This window comes from Siphateles boraxobius, unplaced genomic scaffold (genome assembly GCF_051911475.1).
Source record: "Siphateles boraxobius isolate OS27281-9 unplaced genomic scaffold, OSU_SipBor_1 6, whole genome shotgun sequence".
Classification (NCBI taxonomy): Eukaryota; Metazoa; Chordata; class Actinopteri; order Cypriniformes; family Leuciscidae; genus Siphateles; species Siphateles boraxobius.
The window spans coordinates 20,804,742-20,825,271 of record NW_027509186.1 but is presented as its reverse complement, the minus strand read 5'-3'; the positions used below and the strand labels follow the sequence as shown (position 1 = coordinate 20,825,271).

The following is a 20,530-nucleotide window of genomic DNA, read 5'->3' as shown; positions in this document are numbered from 1 at the left end:
TGTAACTTCGGGTTTCGGGTAGTAACTGGAGCACAAAAAGAACCACAAAATTCGACTGCTTTACAGCATACATAGTTTTTCTTCGTTATTGATGTCTTTCATAAAATCATGCATCATACTCTACCTTGTCTGTGTTCATTGTTGATTCCAAAGCCGGTGCTGGATAAACCGCGAGCGTGCGACAGTAGGCTGCGGTAGGCTAAATTATTTACGACAGTGGTACTGGACAATTCCGCTTCCAACCTGTAGGGTGACCGCAGAGGAAAACTTCCTTGGTGTTGCTTTAAATTGATTAAAGACGTTTATAATGTAACAAACGTAAATGCTGTTCTTTTAAAATTTACATTTAAAGAATACTGGAAAGTTTTTACATAAATATTAAGCAGCACAACTGTTTTTAACATTAATAAGAATTTTATCTTTAGCATAAAATTAGCATATTAGAATGATTTCTGAAAATAAAACATCACACGATACCGAAGAAATGGCTACCGTAAATTCAGCTTCACTGGAATAAATGAAATTTAAAAAAAATTAAAAGCTTCCTTTTTATAAATACATAAATTATATTTAATTTAATACATTAAATATTAAAACTGTCTAAAAACTGCTTCAAGACAACAAAAGATGTAAAATACTTTATTTCAGCAACAATCAAAACAAACAAAAATCCCACCAACTAGAAAAAAAGAAATAAAAACATTGTAAAAATGACTTGACAAATTCACTTGCTCCTGGTGAACACAGCATTAGGTATTCTGTCTGAAACAGATGACCAAATTAACTAGTTAAAGCATCTCTATAATATTAATTAAAAAAATAACACCACTGTACCAAAAAAAAAACAAAAAAAAACTGCAATTCTAAAATTCTAGTTGGAACACTGAGGTGCATCCTTGTCCCTTTCTAGAGTTACTTTATAAGAATCCATCTAAAGAAAACCCAATCTGTTGAACATGGGCATTCTTCATATACCCAGGCAGAACAACAGACAAAGACTTTCAAGTTTTAGCCATAAATGAGGGAGAGGGAAAGATAAAACTGACTCTCACATCAATAAGAACCCAAGGGGAACTTTGGCATCAGCGTTTTCAACATTTCTATTGCCAAGACTGCTTGACCAGATGAATGCGCCACAATCTGATTCCCACATTCTTCAATAAGACCAATTTATTGACAGGCAGGATCACTTGCATGTACAAACAAACAGAATAATTCCATTTTGCTCCGGGACATCTAACAATCTAAGACCCCAACATGACCAGTTCTTCAAAACCAGAGGCAGATGAGACATGACACAAAACCACACTTTGGCTCTTTCTGTTAAAACACAGATGGCTATTCATATAGAAAGCCGAAGGGTGAAAAGACTGAGGTTTGATTGGGAGTTGAGAGATAATGGTCAGGAGAAGGCAATGTGTCGGGCCGGGTCCCAAGTACGGTTAAAGTGCCATATTTAATTAATAGATACAGCAAATGGAATGAGAAATCAATGGTGTGGCATCAGTTTCGCGACTGGTTAGGTAACATCTCAAACTGGCAGGCTGTCTCTCCTCAAAGGAAACTTGTGTCATTCCCCTACAAACCATCATCGCACAAGAGAAAGGACCATGTACGGTAGACTTTCAATACAAGCATCATAAAGTGAAGGAAAAAAAATTGGAGCTACATCTATACAAACATATGCATATATAGACACACACACTCAACAAAAACGTGCCTTTACAAATCTCTGTACAAGTAAAAAATATACAATTTCTGGAGGAAACAAATTAGCCCATGCGTTACAATAGTTTTAGGTTTGTGACGATGAACATAAGGCCATTACTGAAGCAGCATAAGCATATGGATGAGTTTATTTTCTCCCAAGAGGCACGTAAAGGGAAGGCACTGCCTGTGTCCCTGAACAACCAAACTCAGTTCCATCTACCACAAGCACGCATTCATACACACTTTCACTTCCCTTCAATCCCTCTCATAACCAGCACGAAAAAAGAAAACACTGCAGAACATTTGGGAGACAATCCCCATCACATTGCTTTAAACTCAGTGGAGGAATACCTTGAACTGAGGGAAAAAAAAAGCACCACTTTCACCCATCATTTAGCAACCCTAGGTTATGTACAAGTTGTGCCAGATGGAAAAAAAGAATCGCAAATCAAAAGGACAAAACGTGATCCGCTGATATATTAAGGCTGTCTGTGAAGGCCACTACCTGATATGGGCAAAGAAAAGAAAAGACGAAAACAATATCAAATAAAAAGTACTGAACTATACCTGCACCTAGAAAAAGTACATTGTCAAAATAAAAAAAATAAATAAATACAAAAAGAACTGACCCCACCTACTTAGGGGGTTTGTATGAGCAGAAAAACGTATTTTTATCTTTGAAGAAAAAAAGTTTTATTCCTTGGTTTCACAGAGTGCCGTGGTTTGCGTTCCATGTTAAAGTGTCTTGTAGGCCAGGTAGTCTTGCATGGAGAAAGGAATGGGCAGCGTATAAACCTGCTGGGTGGGCATGACTCGACGCAGGGTCATACGGCACAGGTGCTGGAGGCTGGCAATGCTGTGTGGGGAAGCCCAGAAATGTACACTGCCATCACGGGACCTGCAAGAAGACGAACAGAAGGATTTAATAAGGCCCTATAATTTCCACTATCACAGAATCGCGGAATTGGCAAATTAACACGGAATCTAGTGTTAATGCGGAATTTTACATATTTGGAATGAAATTCTGTTTTTGTGTGGGAGAAGAACGCATGTCTGGGGAAAATGCAGACCGGGGGGGGGGGGGGGAAGCAAATCTGGGCGACAACCCCTACCGCCATTTCAGCGGTGAAAAAGTTAAGAAACTTGACGAGCCGAGCAGTTCCCACGTGACTTTTATGCAGTGTTTCCCACACTATGGCTCAGTCCCAATTCGCCTACTTATACTACACGACCTAAAAATGTACTCTTTTTGTGAAGAAAAAGTACATACTTTTGAGTGTGTAGCAAAAGAGTAGGCAAGCTTTGGGACATACTATCACGTCATCTTTAACAGACAGATCCGTTGCGTGCATCCTGTCACCGTAAACTGCCCTGTCAATCATCTTGTCACAGTTAAAATCCTCCATTCAATCTCATTTCATTTCCTACCGTTTCAGAGAGCACATTCATCTGCCAGTCGTGGGTCTTCCATGCGGAGACTCTCCTCATGTGTTTGCAATTTGAATATGATTATGCATTTAAAAGGTAATGGCTAAACGTATCTTTACAAAAGTTCACCATGCTGCTGCAGATGCAATATAATGTAGACAACGTTGAATAAATACATTTTCGTCAGGTTAGATACTGATAATTAATCACTAAAACCAAACCTTTCTACATAACCGCCGTACTCGTGTTTCCTCCATATCTGTAGTTTAACACTTTTCACTTTCACTTGTTTGTAGTTCTAACCGAATCCTCGTCCAACGCGCGATGGGTTGTAGGCAATATTAGCCGTTAGAGTGTGCATCGACCGATCTGCATTTCGGATTCGGAAATAATAAATCATCCGGGTATCTTTGGAACACATCTCAACATACTACGATTTGGGACGTACTATTTTCAAACACTATTTAGGACGGATAGTATGCGAATTGGGACTGAGCCATCGACTAATTCGTGGCGGTGCGCCACAGAATCAACACCGGCCACCACAGTGCGTTTCATTCTTTTTTTTTTTAACGCTATTTAAAACATGCAGCGTATTCTTTGTTGCATTTCCTTTCCCTGCTCTTCCTCCGTCTCTGTCAATCACGCGTCCGTCCGTCTCTCTCTCACACACGCGTCTGTCTCTCTCACATACACACAGCCCCTCCCTTCCTTGCACACCGCGTCTGTCTATGAGGCGCGTCGGACTGGACAAAAGCGAAGCAAACTCCGCGAGCGAGACCGAGAAATTAAGTTCATTCCTGTGTATGTAAAAATGTATTTGTGTACATTTTAATCACTAACGTCAAAAGCACACTCTTTTTACGACTAAAATAACAGTAAAGGGTAAAAAATAAATAAAAAATATATATATATAAAAAAAAACTGAATTCCCAAAAATTAAAACGGAAAAAACGGAATTTGCAAAAATTAAAACGGAAAAAACGAAATTTGGGAAAAAATAAAACTGATTTTATAGGGCCCTAATTCAAGTGTATTTGACTTGCAATTGAAACATTCTACTGTTTTAGTAAAGGTCTTGCTGTGTTTGTATAGTACTAATCAATTGAACTGTCAGATTGCTTGCCATGCAGAAAAGTATGAGGGTTTACACCCTGCATGTGACAACCAACTCATCGAAATACAATTCATATACAAAGAAAGCTGCAGAACCGGTTTGCTGCATTTTTTGTTTTTAAAGGATTGTTCAAGATACAAGTGTAATGCAAGTTATTTTTGGTATCATCCCAAAACAGAAGAACAGTTAGAAAGCCAAGACACAGATTTGATCATTTGCCAAGCAGTGGCATAACAGATTCATACCCAGCAGCTAAAACACTTCCGTCAGTAGAAAAGGCACAACAGAGGCCATTAGTGAGAGGGCCGATGGCTTGAGGACTCTTCTCATTGATGCTCCAGAAACGCACCAGCCTGAAAAATGAAAATACGTGTTGACTTTTATTCACAACAGTGATTTGCATTGTCTTGCAAATGTTAATTTAAAGCATAAAACTCTAAGTATGACATTTCAATTAAGGATAGTATAAAATTAGACAAAACTTATTCAAATAGTGTATTTTATACACTAACATTCAAAAGTTTTGGGTCAGTAAATTTCTTTAAAAGAAATTAATACTTTTATTCAGTAAGGGCACATTAAAAAAGTGACAGTAAATATATGTATGACATTACAAATTATTTTTTATTTTAAATAAAACCCATTAATCAAAGAAACCTGAAAAAAAAAACTTTCAACATTTCTTGAGAATCAAATCAGCATATTAGAATAATTTCTGAAGGATCTGATATTATAATATTTCACAATTTTACTATTTTTACTGTATTTTGTACAAAATAAATGCAGCCTCGGTGAGCATAAGAGAACTGGAATCTAAAAACAAAAATCATACATGAAGTAATGTAACGTTCTTCCTCCACCATTTTGTAGAGCACAAATAGTTTCATTCTCTTAGTACAAGAGAGACGCCTCCACCCAGAAAAGGCGGGAGGTGCGGCGAAGGCAAACTGGGCGCCTCATAGTGATTAATGGATGTCATATGAGAGGCATGTGATCTTTCCCAGAAAGAGGCCCTGCTACAAATCACACACTCCTTCCTGAGCCCGTCGCTTAATGCAGGCTACTAACTGCAAACTAATTATCAACATCGAGTTTTTAAGAGCAAATAACCAACGATTTGCATAATCTTACCTGTCATCAGTGACGCTGGCAATGTGCCGACCGTCGTGACAAAAGGCAACGGAGCGAACCCATCGATCATTTGCTCCTCCTGCAAATATGGGGGAGGGAGGAGGGAAGAGATGCCTGAAGGGAAGACAAGAGGTCAGTCAAACAACATGAGCTCAAAAAATTACCACACGGAGCAGAAGTTTAGAAAGGAAAACGTGGGGAAGCAAGTCACATACCCCAGCTCGAACAGAACAGTGGCTGCGTGAGGGTCCCACACTATGATGCGAGTGTCGTAGGAGGCGGTAGCCAGCAAGGCCCCATCAGGAGAGAACTCGCAGGACACCACGTCGTTATGATGGCCCTCCAGCTTTCGGATCAGAGTATACTTATCCATGTTCCACAGGAAGACCTGCAATGGAAGAAACGTGTGTTATAGCCAACTGTTTTCAACACAACGAAGACAAATTCAAACAAATAATTAATTCAAATTAAACAGCAAGATCAAAATGTGCTCAGTGTCATTTAGCAAAATCTTAAGCACTACAAACCAAACCCAGTAAAAAGTAGCACATGCCAATGAAACAGCAAGGCTTAGTTGCACAAAAGTCAATCTCTAGCAAGACTTAATAAATACATTACATCACTGCTCAATTTTTCAACATTAAAATGTAAGCTACAAATGTGCATTGAAACACATACATATCAAATTATATTTATTAAAACATTCTTCCAAGAATTACTACATAATGTGAAAAAACAAAAATACAAATAAGTAGTAACTTAAGGTAACATAATGTTACTCCACTGGCATCCCCTTTCAGTTTTAGTTCACTTGAGTTTACAATAGGCTTGCACCGCGCCGGCGGAGGCCTACGAAGAGACACAGATACTGCAAAAGAAGAGAACATTTGATGGCCAAAAGGTTGACGCCTTTGGCAAACATACAATACAGACACGTCATAACTGCAAACTCTACTAATGAATTAACAATGAGTTTCTAGTGCTTATAACTTTCTAGTGCTTATTTTGCTCCAGCACAATTTTATGATTTTAGAAAATATCAGGATTTTAGAAAATGTAAAGGTGCGGTCACATGCTGTTGGCAAATTTTCATAGATGAAATCTAGTAATTTCAATAGGAATTCATGCAATCGGGAAATCGAGTGTGGGCAAAAGATTCTCGCATAGATTTCGCAACAGGTTAAAAAAACAACAGGAATAGAAAGCTGCTTGATTTGATAATAGACAAGAACATTTTTTTTGACCACAAAATTTCACTAATGTGACCACACCTTAGTGCATTTCTGAGTGCCAAGTAGTCAAGCTTCCTGTATGGTTATTAATATTAAGAAAACATTTTTTTTATTTTCCATTAGCTACAGACATTGCACTTGAGCAAAAGTGTACATATGATTCAATAGCTATTTGCAATATAAACATTTTGGTGCTGGCGGAAAAACTACAACGATGCGTATACAAGGTTAATGTACCATTTTCTCTAACTTTGCAATGTGAGATGAAAGAGCTTCAGGTTGCATGACTACTGCCACCATTCAAGACTAAGCCAAAGCCAGATATCTTGCACATAAAAGAAACATTACAGCCTTTTTTGGAAGTTGTGCTAGTGTAATTTTAACCAGGATAAATAGATTTTTACTGTAGGATAAATAAATGCTAATATTATTATTGAGTGTTACCTTATAAATTAGTAAAACCATGCTGGTGTTTGCTAAAGCTCTTTGGTCGACATCATTGAAACAGACTCTGCTTTGAGAACATGATAAATTAGGTTATTCACAAATGGAAAACAAAATGTGCTTTCAAATAGCAATTGCAACCAGCATGGAAAGTACCTATAGGTCTTGCTTCTGGGGGCTTGAAAACAGGGAATGATTCTTTTGCATAACCCGTTTACCCAATCGGAGTAATTCCACATTAGACTGACATTATCGATATGCAGGCAGCCTGCTGAGGCACAAGGAGCCCTTTCATTGCTCACACATACAAATAATGCTCCCAATCCCACCCTCGACTATTAACCGTCCCCATTACGAAAACATCTGACTAGGCATTACGTACAGAAAAATTGACCAGTGGCCGAGCGTTGGGACTCAAGGGTGTAGTGAGTTCAGTTAAACAAAGGCACTAATGAGTAGGAAGGGGCTCTACTGGCAGGCTTGTGTACACATACAGCCAACACAATGCCTAGATCCCCTGCTTTAAGGTAAACGTGGAGATGAAAGGAATGCTACTGAATATAGGGATGGAAGGAAATTAGGAAGGGAGGTAGGGGGATCTCACTGTCAACTCTTTTGAGAGACAAGGTAAAAGTAGTGAGAACTGTGACAGTGGGAGGTAGACAGACATGGAGCAGAACCTACGTACAGGAAGCCCTTGTGGGCAGGAGCATGGAAGCCCCCTGGGGCGTGGGCACGGGCACATGAGCGTCCAACGGGGGCCGCGATGGCAGCCGTGCCCCGCACCGGCTGCTCTATATGTCAGCGCAGCGCTTCCCTCAAAATCACTCAAACACAGAGCTCTGCCACCACCTGGGACAGGGAAAGCAAGACACTTATGGACACACACAACCGTAAAGTTCAACCACTGCAGCCTGTTCATGGGAGGAGAGTTAGATAGGATCCAGAAATACTCGTCCAGGTTTCAGAAACGTCTTATTGACGGCTGGAAAACTTTGCTTGTTGTGCCTTAAGGGCTTTCACATCATGTCCTACAATGTACTGTTCAAAAGTTTGGGACTGGTAAGATTTTTTTAAATGTTCTTAAAAGAAGTCTCTTATTACGGAGCCCCTAAAGGGACCTTTGCACAAATAAAAATATACAGACTTGGGCATTATATAGAACAATATCAGGCACACGATAGTTTCTCATGAGCATGTGAAAGCCTGTATATTTTTATTTTTGCAAAGGTCCCTTTAGGGGCTCCGTACGTATGCTCACCAAGGATACATTTATTTGATAAAAAAATTCAATATTTATAATTAAAAATCTCTTCTATATTAGTACACCTTAAAAATCCATTTAATTCCTTTGATGGCAAAGCTGAATTTTAAGCACCATTAATCCAGTCTTTAGTGTCACTTTATCTTTACTGTCACAATTTAATGCATCTTGCTGAATAAAAGTAAATATTTCTTTTACATTTTTTTTAAATAATGAGAAACATGTACATGGGAAAAATCATTACAACTTTTGAGGGTCATTATATATTATTCAAATTGTTTTTATAAAATGACTGTATAGCATGCTTGTCTTAACATGTTATTAATAGAATGGAGTGGAGGAAAATTGTGAGCTTTTTGCATTTCTATCAACATGTTGGATGCCTGATTATGATGCACAACAACAAACCAGAAATCAAAACTACAAGCAGGTTATGGCACTGAGCATTATGATGATATAAAGATTAATTTAGCACTCATTGATTGGTCTTAGAACTATTAACAGAGAGAAACACACCAAACAGGTAATAAAGAGGAGGAAAGAAGTGCAAAACATACCGCTTTGCCTGCGCCTACGGAACAAAGGACCGATGAATCAGGTGAGAAAGCACTGCAGTAGACCCAGTTTTGATGACCACGGAGTACTTTCACCATGTTACCTATTAGACAAACAATTTAGATTGTTTAGGGTATAGCAATAGCTTTAGCTAGCTTTGTTCAAATTATTGGTTAGTTATCAAATTTCATAGCAAAAAAAGAGAATGTTAAGAATACTTTGTTACATTTAAAGATAAGCTTTCTACAAATACTCCATAATTAATCCTTTCCTGCATTTCAATACAATATTATATAATACAATATATAAACAATGTTGATACCTAGAGAACAATAAAACAAATATACTTTAGCTAGTAGCTGAATTTCTTAGCTACAATCTCAATGGTGTCCACTTTGAGACCAAAGGAAATTAAGCTGAACTCTGGCCAACATTCCTTCATGTGAGCTCCATTTTATCTCAGTTTCCAACACATAAATACGATTCATTTGATCCCATTATAAAAGCAAGTTTGTCCTAGGATTTTGCAAGATAGTGAAAATATCAGCAAACATTCCTTTGAGCTTGGCATCTAATTTTTATCCATCTAACCCCCCCACCCCAAGTGCCAGAATCTTCGAGTGAGTGTGCACATGCAGACTTAAGCAACTATGTGTGATGGACTCCATGGAGATTAGATGAAAATAAAAACAAAGCAGGCTGCTGTGCAGGAAACTTCTGCTGCAAAGACATTTCAGTTTGGGGTTCCACACTATATAGCCTTATTTTACTGTACAAATTACCCCGAAGCGCCAAATTACTTATACAAAAATCAACATTTGTTCCTCACCGTCATCTTTGAGGTCCCACACGCGTAGGGTCTTGTCTCTCGATGCAGAAACCAGCACTAAACTCCCATCTGGGGCAAACGTCAGGTCCCGCACAATGTCTGTGTGGTCCATCAGGTTCAGCAATAGCTTTCCTGTACAAAAGAGAACAAAACTGAGGATAAACAAAGCAAAGTCCAGGCTAATCGATTCAAACTGCATCAATGTTGCATCAGTATCAATATCATGGGAGTTGCTTTCATTTCACTTTTTAGAAAATGTTTTGCTTTCTTAAGAATCAAAGAGAGAAGGATTATGCTTGTGGTTGTACACTTAAGCAGGTGTCAAAAAGGCATTTCCCAAGGCGTCTCAGAAATACAGAAGGTTATACACTGGATTAAGCTCTTTCTTTGTGAACAGTATTGAATTGCCTTGAGGCATATGGAAGTAAAATCACTGACACCTGCCAGGCTAATCCACATTAAATACCTACAATTAGTTGCATCTACAGTAACAAAAAAACTTTCACATGTATTTCTGGAAATATGATTGGGGCTTAGTAACAGAGCCTATTTGCAACCGGTCAAACGTGATAACATACTGTCGGGTACATATGGCACAAATCCTGTCAAAATACTTTACAATACACTGCTATCAGATTTCCAGCATGTTTTCAAAAAGGGGAAAAAAAATAAAGACTGCTGGAGGAGGAGTCTCACACCCTGAAGAGCAAGTCTGCTGGGTAAATTTATGGCATTGCTGTTTTAGTTAGAAAGGAGTTGGAGTCATCCTATGAAGAAAACATCTCTATCCCCTCAGAACAACCAATGGCAATGTCTGTACAGGACCTGCCCACCTATTAATACATTTTGCAGCGGAGTGAAAATTAATTATATAACTTCGAAGAGCTGCCAGTTTTTTCTGAAGTCAACAACTACCTCTCAGTTTTAGGTTTTCTGATAGCAGATTTACACTTTATGATCATTAGAACTGTAAAAAATAATCAGAGGCACAAAAGCAGAACCTCAGTGGCCAAGGAACAAATGGCGAAGCGGTTCAAAGGTTCATAAAGTAGAGAGATGTATTGTGAAAGGGAGAGCGCACCTCAAAGGTTGAGCAAATATGTACTAAAAATGATTTATTACTGACTGGCGACTTAAAAATACAACAACAAAAAAAGTCAGTAGGTGTATACAAGAGACACATTTAGAAAACATTGATGGAAGTATGATTAAGATCATGTCAACACCTTATATAACCACCACCTCCCCTCTCTCTTACACACACGCATCTGTCAGGAAAATGAAAAACAGGAAGCAGGCAGAGAAGTGTTAAGAAAGGACAGAATGGGTGGACTGTGATATCTAAAACATTAACTCATTAGCACAGAAACAACAACAACAACAACTCGATGATTAATAAACACATTAACCTACCTCTATTTAATAGTTAGGATTATGTAAACAAGTCACCTGGACAAATGTTAATGCCGTATGACCTGCAACCTCACGAATACTAAATTTCCAGTTGCTTAAACCGATTAACACTAGATTAGCCTGTGATGCTTAGGGCTGAAACAATTCATCGAGTTACTCGATTACAAAAATTCCTCGAGGCAAAAACTCTGCCTCGAATCCTCGTTAAATTCTTATGACGTGCACTATACGCGCAGGGATCACACCATAGCGCGTGATACATTTTGAATTTAGTTCGCGCGATGGCAGAGAGTAAAGATGTCAAACTTACAAACTTAAAAAGGACAACAAGGTGCAATGTGTCTACTGCAAAGTAGACCTGGCATACCACAACAGTTCGACTTCAATGATTCAGCATCTGAAACGAAAACATCCACTCCATGCTGTTTCACCAAGCGTCGCTGAAACAAGGTGACGTAGCCTATGCCTATACATTTATGTTTGCTGATTTTAATCCCATACTGTATTTGTAGCGATGTCGTGATGCGGTTTGACTAGATATGATGTTTAGCTTTGATGTTTTTAAGTAGTAAACGTATTCACGTTCAATTGCAAGACAGTAGGCTATTGCCTAAAAAAAGAACCCCTTCACACACGCGCATGCACCCTTGTCTCTCTCACGCGCCAGTCAGACCAATTGCGGCAATGCATCACATATGCTTAAACTTATGTAGCCACGCAACAATCACTTCAGCATGCATTCACTGTACACACCAGGACGTGATGGAGGAACAAATGTTAGCTGTGTCCCAATGTGAAGGCTGCGTCCTCCGAAGGCCGCATTTGAAGGCCGATTGTGTCACAGCGGCGCGACGAAGGCCGTCCCAATTCAAAGGCTGCATCCTCGAAGGCCCCATTTGAAGGCCGATTGCGTCACCGCGGCGCGATGAAGGCTGTCCCAATTCAATTCCGCATCCTTCGAAGGCCGTATTCGAAGGCCGGTTGCGTCATCGCGGCGCGACGAAGGCTACCCTGATTCAAAAGCGACGCCAAATACACCCTTCGTTTCCCCGTGAAAGGAAGGATACATAAATGGATCCTTCTCGGTCTATCCTCCCCGATCCTACCCCACAAGTCATTGCGCGCCGGTGACGACAGCACTTTTATTTAAAAAATGACAGATGATTGTTCTTGTCGCCTAGCAACTGTGACCGCTACCGATGAAGAGCGGGAGTAACATTTGAACTGCACTTTTTTATATTCAACTGGGTTTTATATTCCCGTAGTAGCCTACGGAGCCCAGAAAGTCTCCTGTTGGGAAAAAATCAATCCGTGGCCACGGTTGTGCAATCCGTCCCCTCAGTTTATAAACTGTAGCCTACTCACGAATTCTTAAACTGTTCCCTCGGTTTAACAAATCGTGCCCACAATGATTCAACCAGTCCACCTGTTTATGAGGGATGCTTTGCATTGTTTAAACTTAATTTTTTTAAATGGATAATTTCTTCAATTTTCTAAAACTCCATTTTTGGGAGAAAAAAGCTCAGTATAATAGAATAAGCAAAAAAAGACTTCACATATAAAAAATAAATATAACACAAACACAAGGTTAGGTTTCATTATATAAAAATAAAACATTCATAAATTATTTTATGATTAACATATTAGCCTACTGTCTTCAGTGAACTCATTTATAGTTATAATTATAAACACAAATAATAATAATACTAATTATCATTATTATTAGGCCTATACATTTAGGCTACATATTTAGAAGCCGCTCTTATCAAAAAAAGGAACAAAGCAATTCGGCAAATGTCAGTCATAATACAGGTTAGACAATAATAATACAGGGCTAAGATTATCATTTTTTATAAACAAGATTTTGAGCATATCCAAGTATTTGTGTGGAGTGTGGAGGCGCGCGGGCGCGGACACTTGCATTTTTCTATCAACAGTGGAAACAACTTAAAATAGGCTACTCTATCATTTCTGGTAATACAGAAAATAATAATACATCATTCGCAACTACTTGTATTTGTGCAAAAACGAACGGACGCAAAAGTACACGGACCCAACACTAACTTTTTCTACAAATAGCCTACATTATTTGAAATAATTAATAATATAAGGTCTGTGTACTTTTGCGTCCATTCGTTTTTCTTTTTTTATCCCGTAATTGAAAAACGAAAAAATGAAGGGTTGTTAGGCTATTTTTAAAACGCAAGTTGACCAAAATTTGAATTTGAACTGTACACACCAAATGCTGCGCAAATAAATAAAAATATTGACGTATTTTCAGATTTTTGTTTATGACTTTTTTCCCCTTTATTAAATATTTGAAATATTCACAAATTGATAGGGAAAAAATGACGATATTACTAGTTTTCGAAGGCCAAATTAGAACCTGGAAATTAGATTTGAATTTGTTCGTTTAAAAGTGGACATTACAAGCTTGTATATTGGCTATATTTTGTTTCAGTTAATTTTTGAGACGCGCTCCAGTTCACGGAGATCATGAAAGCACGCCTGATTTTTTCTTTTATTTTACAAAAGCACAAAGTTTTCTTGTTAATTGTGAGTTTACACCAATAAAATTGTGTATTTTTATTTACACATAAAAAATATTGTGAGTAGCCTACAGTTTATAAACTGAAGGGACGGATTGCACAACCGTCGCCACGGATTGTTTTGTTTTTTCCCACAGATGGAGGGTTTTTTCCCTCCATGATATGGGGTTTAAATATATATTTATATTCATCATTTATATTGTCCATTTATGCTACATAATAAAAAGAATACACTAGCCTACAAAATCGCATCAAGGTAAGATATAAGTGAACATTTGAACCATATGCCCATCATGTATGTTTTCTTTTCTTTTCATTACACTATTTACGTAAGTTAACACCCAATACTTGAACAGTTTAAAGTGTAATCTGGAAATTCAGGAAGCAGCTTCTGAATTGGGGCGCAGAAAACCTCTGGCCATGATCCGGCTATTGAAGCCGAAAATACATGACTGAAACATCCTCACCATGTCCTCCAGTAAAATATAAACAAAATAATGTTTATTTAATTATGTAAAATGATTTATCAGGATGGCAGCCTTAGGCTACTCTCGCACTGTTGCTTGGCGCCAGGAGCGGTAATCGGGAACACCTGGACGCGCAATTCGGGAATCATACGAAGGCTACATGCGGAGCGTCCTTCGAAGGCTGGGTAGGCTGGGTCCTTCGAAGGACGCGTCCTTCGGAGGATGCAGCCTTCACATTGGGACACAGCTATTGTATTGCAGTCTTTGTGAAACCTTGTTTGTATGTCACGTCTGCCAAATAGTTACGGACAACTACAAAAAATTAAACTCCCCAGCCTGCTTCTCCAAATCCACTCGTACTTTTGGGGAGTTTGTATTCATAGTTTGAATAGTTTGAATTCACATGTTTGTTTTACAGTAAGTTGTCTTAACTGTATTGTTATATAATTGTTGGCACTGGCACTTAACACTAAATGGGTAAAAATTGCAATAAATAGGCTTAGTTTTGGAGCCAAATGTTGGAGTTGGAATAAATACCTGTTTTTTTGTGAGAAATAAAAGCCAAATGCTTGATCATTTCACAGCCACATCATTTTTGTTATGCATTATTTGTTTTGGTTGTTTAAAAAAAAAAAAAAATTGTATCCGATTAATCGATCGATTAAGTGCTAGATTAATCGATTACAAAAAGAATCGATAGCTGCAGCCCTAATGATGCTTGAGTCTGACACCACGAGAGGCCCCTTACCTGTATAGACGTCCCAGATTTTGATACGGCCATTGTTGAGGCCAGTGGCAAGCAGCAACTGGTCCTGTCCAAACTTGAACCGGTGCCATTCGATATTAACGCAGCGACTCTGCTTCTCAGGAACAGAAGAGCCAAAGGCCAGGCCCCACACAATGTCACCACAGTCAATAGTGTGCTCTCTAGGCTCGCCTGGCAGCAGACTGCCCTCACTGTTCTGCCGGGAGAGTCGTCGAGGACCTGCACCGCTCGACCCATCTTCCTTCCTTACAGAACTAGGGTTAGGGAAAGAGGAAAAAAATATTGCTGTGTTTTTGGTATGATAATCATGTCTCCTCTGTTTGATGTAAACTGACAACAAATTCTCTTTGATAGGCTAAATTAAGAACAGCAAGAGGATGTTTTACTTCTTAAAAAGGTTATCTAGTACGTCGTCTGTTGAAATAAGCTGAACATTTTAACTCTTAGGAATATTTGAAAACCAAGTAAACTCCCAGGCAGTTTAAGAGATTAAAGAAGTGTTGCGTCAACTTGACCAATATAACGTCCCTTACCCAATTCTGCAAGCCTTTGCTCATGAAACTCATCAAGTGTGAGGTTCTGGAATCATTACAAGAGGTTATTGTGTGAATACAAAGCAGACGCTGCAGAACTGAAACAGATAATGCCTGCCACGTGTCCACACAAGCTTTTAATGGCACACTGGCTTCCTTTTGCTTTAGCATTAAAGGAATGGTCACGCAAAAATGTTAATTCTGTCATTACTCACTCCCAATGTTTTTATCAGTGCATCAAGTTCAACTAAACAAAAATGAGCAATGGTGCCTAGGCAACTAGCTGAAATAAGTACTTTATTTTATTTCAGTTAACAATATTTTTTTATGGTTTTAGTTAACTATAATAACCCTGACTGCGAATGCATTTCTCCTTATTATTTCTGTATTTTAGAGCAGTAATAATCATTCCTAAACTTAATTCATTTAGCAGCTGCCACATAATGACCTTTGTGTGTACAACTACTAATAAAGTTACTCCACTTAAATGTACAACGACAAACAAAAATAGTTTTACAATACCATACTTCTCTTTTATGGAGGCAACATAAAAAACTGTTTGTTTTACTTCAAACTATCATAAAATCTGTTAAAAGTTTACCCTGTGTCTGCATGGTTCATGTTGCAATGATAGTTTTGGTGTTTTTATGAAGGCTACTAGCATGAGCACATATTCTGTAATAAAAGCACAATATATTTTTCCCAGAAATGCACATTAGCATTTAATATACTGACTGCAGCAAGAAAAGTTAGGATAGATCATTTTGCAGCCAACTCGATTTACATTCATATTGGCAAAGAGAAAAAGTAAAGAAACCGCCCCAAAAAGTTCAAGACATGCAGCCAAAGGGCAATGATGTGAACCTCATAATTACCCCTTTTCCACCAAGGCAGAGCTGGTGCTGGTTTGGAGCCAGAGCCTAGTTTCAAATCGGTTCTTTGTTTTTCGACCACCAAAGCACCAGCTCCGAAAAGTGGTTCTTAAGTAGCACCAAATCATTGCTGGTCTAGAAGTAAGAACCGCTTACGTCAGTGACTGGGGGCGGGGTTACCGTGACCAACAAGACGAACAGACACTTGTGACCACCATTTTTTAAATAGCAGCTAATCGTGCTAATAGCAGCTCGATTGTAATCTCTGTTAATGCAAGTTACGGCGAGCTGCACGAACGTGCTGGATTCGCCGTGTTTGGACACCGACGTAGGTTTGCAAAGCCATGAGCATAAAAAGTAACACAACGACCGCTATTGTTGATGGAAGGCTTGTTCGAGATGCATCGGAGCGGCATGGACTGATTGGAGCTGCGGGAGTGTTTGGAGAGCATACGACTCCTCCTGCTTTTGGATCGCTCTCGCAGTGCTTCGATGTCTTGCGCCAATCGGTCTGAGAGAAGCCGAACCATCTCGAACAAGCCTGGTGTGTCTGTGTTTGGCGCTGCCGCGCTAGCGTTGCTGGGCAACATGAGATGACGTAAGATCTGGCTCTGCGATGGCTCTCTAGCCTGTGGAAAGGCAAACCAGTTCTTTGAAAGCTCATCAGTCGAACCAACTCCGAACCAGCACCTGGTTCTTGTTGGTGGAAAAGGGGTAAATGAGGACTTCACATTCAGAACAGGACAAAGGCTGGTTGGCAGGGCTGCACGCTCGACAGTGGTCTCTAAATCCACAGGGTAAGGTGAGATGACCTATGCTGTGCCACTGAATGCTAAACAAGCCCAAACACTGAGCACCACTGTGGTGTAGCCACCATGTGAAAGCCCAGAGGACCAGACCAGACAACCAGCACACGCGTAGACTGCCTTTGTCAGTCCATCAACGTGTATTGTTACAATTCACTATTGAGGGAAACAAAGAGACCAGTGTGTATACTCACAAGCTGGCTAAGCAATTTTTCCATGGTACAAGTCTCACTATTCGATGCCCTTGGGACCAAGCAAAGTAAGAACCATCAGGTGCAAAAGCTACAGTCCAAGTCTCCCGTCCAGACTTCTGGTCAAAGGGAGCAACTGGAGGTATGAGTTCCCCTATGAACTTAGCTTTACCTGTTGCAACAGAAAGCACATTTTAAGCATTTAAAACAGAAAGCACATTTTAAGCCTTTAAAACTTTTTATTAAACATGCCCCTGGTTACAGAGACAAGGCTTAAGCCTAGTCCCAGACTAAAATGCATGTTTGAACTGGTTTCACTGAAAGCAACTTGCACTGATATCTCTTTAAATGTGTTAGTGCCATTGTTGCCTCAAGATGAACACCAGTAAAGTTTTTTAAAAGTCACTTAAATGTCCTTATTGAACTAAGGCCTAATCCTGGCTTAATCTAAACCCTGTCGTGAAACCATGCCAAAATGTTTAATGTGTTACAGCAAATGTGTGAATTCATTATATTTTAACATACTTTTGCAAACCTATTCAATTGATAAAATAGTTTAAATGGATAGTTCATCCAAAAAAATCTCTCAGAATTTTCTTAACCTCCTGTCATTCCAAACCTGCATGCCTTTCAAAAGATATGTTTGTAACCAAACAGTTTTGGTTACCATTGACTTAAAGTATAGACAAAAATAAAACATTTTTTTTGTGTGTGTGCAAAATATCTTTTTATGCTCCACAGAAGAATGAAAGCCAATGTAAATGACTGAATTTTCGTTTTTGGGTGAAACATCCCTTTAAATTATACTTAAAAAACAGAGGACGTTTTTACACAAATAAAAGTTGTGTTGTGAAGCATGTATTTTTGTGTTACTAGCATTTATATAATCTAGTAAAATCTGGTAAGCAATCCAATAGTTAATTCACTAGTAACTATTCATTAGATACTAGTACTTGTCACAATAGTAAATATTTAACTATTTCAATGCATAACGTACTATTAATCAGTTAATGTCTGAACCACAAATCCTGCAGAATTCAGTGACATTAGCCATTTCTTACCAGCAACAAAAGGTAAGTTAACTTAGTGGTCTCTACCAGGATAGTGACTAAGTAGTAACTTAGTACCTCATGGTGCCAAATTGAATACATACTAGACACTATGAATACGCAGAGGATATTATAAAAATAAAAAAAAACACAAGTAAAAATTGTTATTACTCCTGAAACGTTAAGTTTATACAAGTAACGTTTGCACGTAAACGTGTAGGTCACGTGGTGTCTCACTGGCGTGGTGATGGCGAGTCATTCTGAGGGTCTGGCGGTGGGGGAGGGTGTCGACGCAATCTGGGTGTGTGGACGTTGGCCTCACGAAAGCACGCGCACAACAACTAAATATTCAAAATAATGTTTTCCGTCACATTTTAATATACGTAATACGTTTGTTTGAGTTAAGTTATATCAATAATTTGATTTAGTCTAGACACGACACAAACACTGAATTTAGTAACTCCAATCCATAGCTGCACAAATGTAACTTAAATACGCAATACATAATATATTATACATACGGAATACACACGTTTCAAAAGAAAGACGCGTTTAAACGGAACTAAATCAAGACCCTCTCCCATTCAAAACAGTGGCAAAGAATCCAAAAACTCACCTATTTCATTTTCGTTGACAAAATCAGGGAAGCTTGCCATCTAAATCGAAGCGAGTCTCCTCAATCTAAATCTTCTTGGTTAACGAATTAAAGCCGTTAAAATGTTTGCGTGGGACAAGAAGAATAACGTTAAGCAGTTGTCGCTTGTCTCCAGTGAATGCGTTGCGTCGCACGTCGACGCAACGCTGCCTATGTTTAGATATACGACTGTTTGGAAAATATAAAATTGTATGGTCTTTGAAGTACAACTTGAGTATAACTGAGTTTAACTTGAGTTTTCTTTAAACAAAGAAAAATAGCTAATAATAGATTAGTTCCTTAAACCGCGTACTGCTCAGGTTGAATACAGTGTATTGTAATGGCTGCGAGCGTCCTCCTAAGCTTTTGAACACACACACACACTGATGGGCGGGATACTCTAGCCACGTCATAACAGTTGTCGAGGCAACGGAGGAGCACCGCTCTCTGATTGGCCCAAAGCCATTTACGCATGGCCTTTGATTGGCTGGTCACTCGAGAATATGAATGGAATTGATTCGTGAAATACGTGCTGATAAGGAGTGTGAGGATGAAGAGCTAGTCCAGTTGTGAATTTAAATCTTTGTCCCTGAAAGAGCAGCAACATAATCTCAAATTAGGTGATGAAATTGCCTGATAGGTTTCATGAATTTAAAGTAAAATTTATTTTGTTTTATTATGTATCCACTGTCCGTGTAATGCCTCGTGTTGTGATAAATTCCACGTAAGCGTCTAGAGAACAAAGAACGTTTTGTTAGTAGCCTATATGTGTTATATAAATTATTTAGTTGATCAGAAACTTGAAGTAGGCCTATTTCTCTACAATGTTACAACAACAAAAAAGTTTCAGTATTTCCCTATAATAGTCCCCCTAGTAATTTCCCTATAGTATTATAGCCTATTGTTCTTCAGAATTTTACTTTTAAAAATCTGAATATTAATCACTGATTAATTAACCAACAGTTTAACATCTTAGTAGGTATTTAATTATCTGAAGAATACATTAACAACATATATCCATACAATATGTATATTATTATCATATTTTTCAAAGTTGTAAATAAAATACAAATTATTGGAGTGTTTTAAAAGAAAATACTCAGTCTGTATACTTCAAAATTTCACATTTAATTAATTGTGTTACTTGCCGTCTTTGTCATTTGTGAAATTTACAAGCAATTTTTATTTAAAAATGTTTCAAACCCAATTTTGTTTTAACTCTGATGTTAACACAAAATGGGTGGGGGAAAAAACAATATTACACTAACATAAAAGAGACTTCTACAACACTGAGCGAACAAGAAAGAAGGTCAGCTGTTGCCATGTGTCTTACAACGTTCTGAAATAGGAGAAAATAGCCAGAAATCAGTCTCTTCAGCGTTTTACAGCTTTGACCACTTAAGATGAGGTTAAAACCAGCTACATCCAAGCAGTCAAGCACCATTCCTGTAGATTGCTAGAAGCCATATACAATAACCTGAAACATTCTGAAAGAAAAAATGGTACGATAAGTCTAAAATGTAGGTATTTGGCTTCAAAG

At 38.5% G+C, this 20,530-nt stretch overlaps 1 protein-coding gene across 1 annotated transcript; it reads right to left on the bottom strand.

Annotated features, from left to right (window-relative positions):
* Positions 1-626: 626 nt before the first annotated feature.
* wsb1 (WD repeat and SOCS box containing 1) lies at positions 627-19,391 on the bottom strand. Its single transcript, XM_077208101.1, has 9 exons — positions 18,973-19,391; positions 17,311-17,479; positions 14,888-15,159; positions 9,711-9,842; positions 8,884-8,984; positions 5,602-5,774; positions 5,387-5,500; positions 4,501-4,608; positions 627-2,608 (listed from the first exon to the last, which is right to left on the bottom strand). The coding sequence occupies exons 1-9, from the start codon at positions 19,010-19,012 to the stop codon at positions 2,446-2,448; spliced, it is 1,272 nt and encodes a 423-aa protein (XP_077064216.1). The 5' UTR covers positions 19,013-19,391; the 3' UTR covers positions 627-2,445.
* Between the last annotated feature and the right edge of the window lie 1,139 nt (positions 19,392-20,530).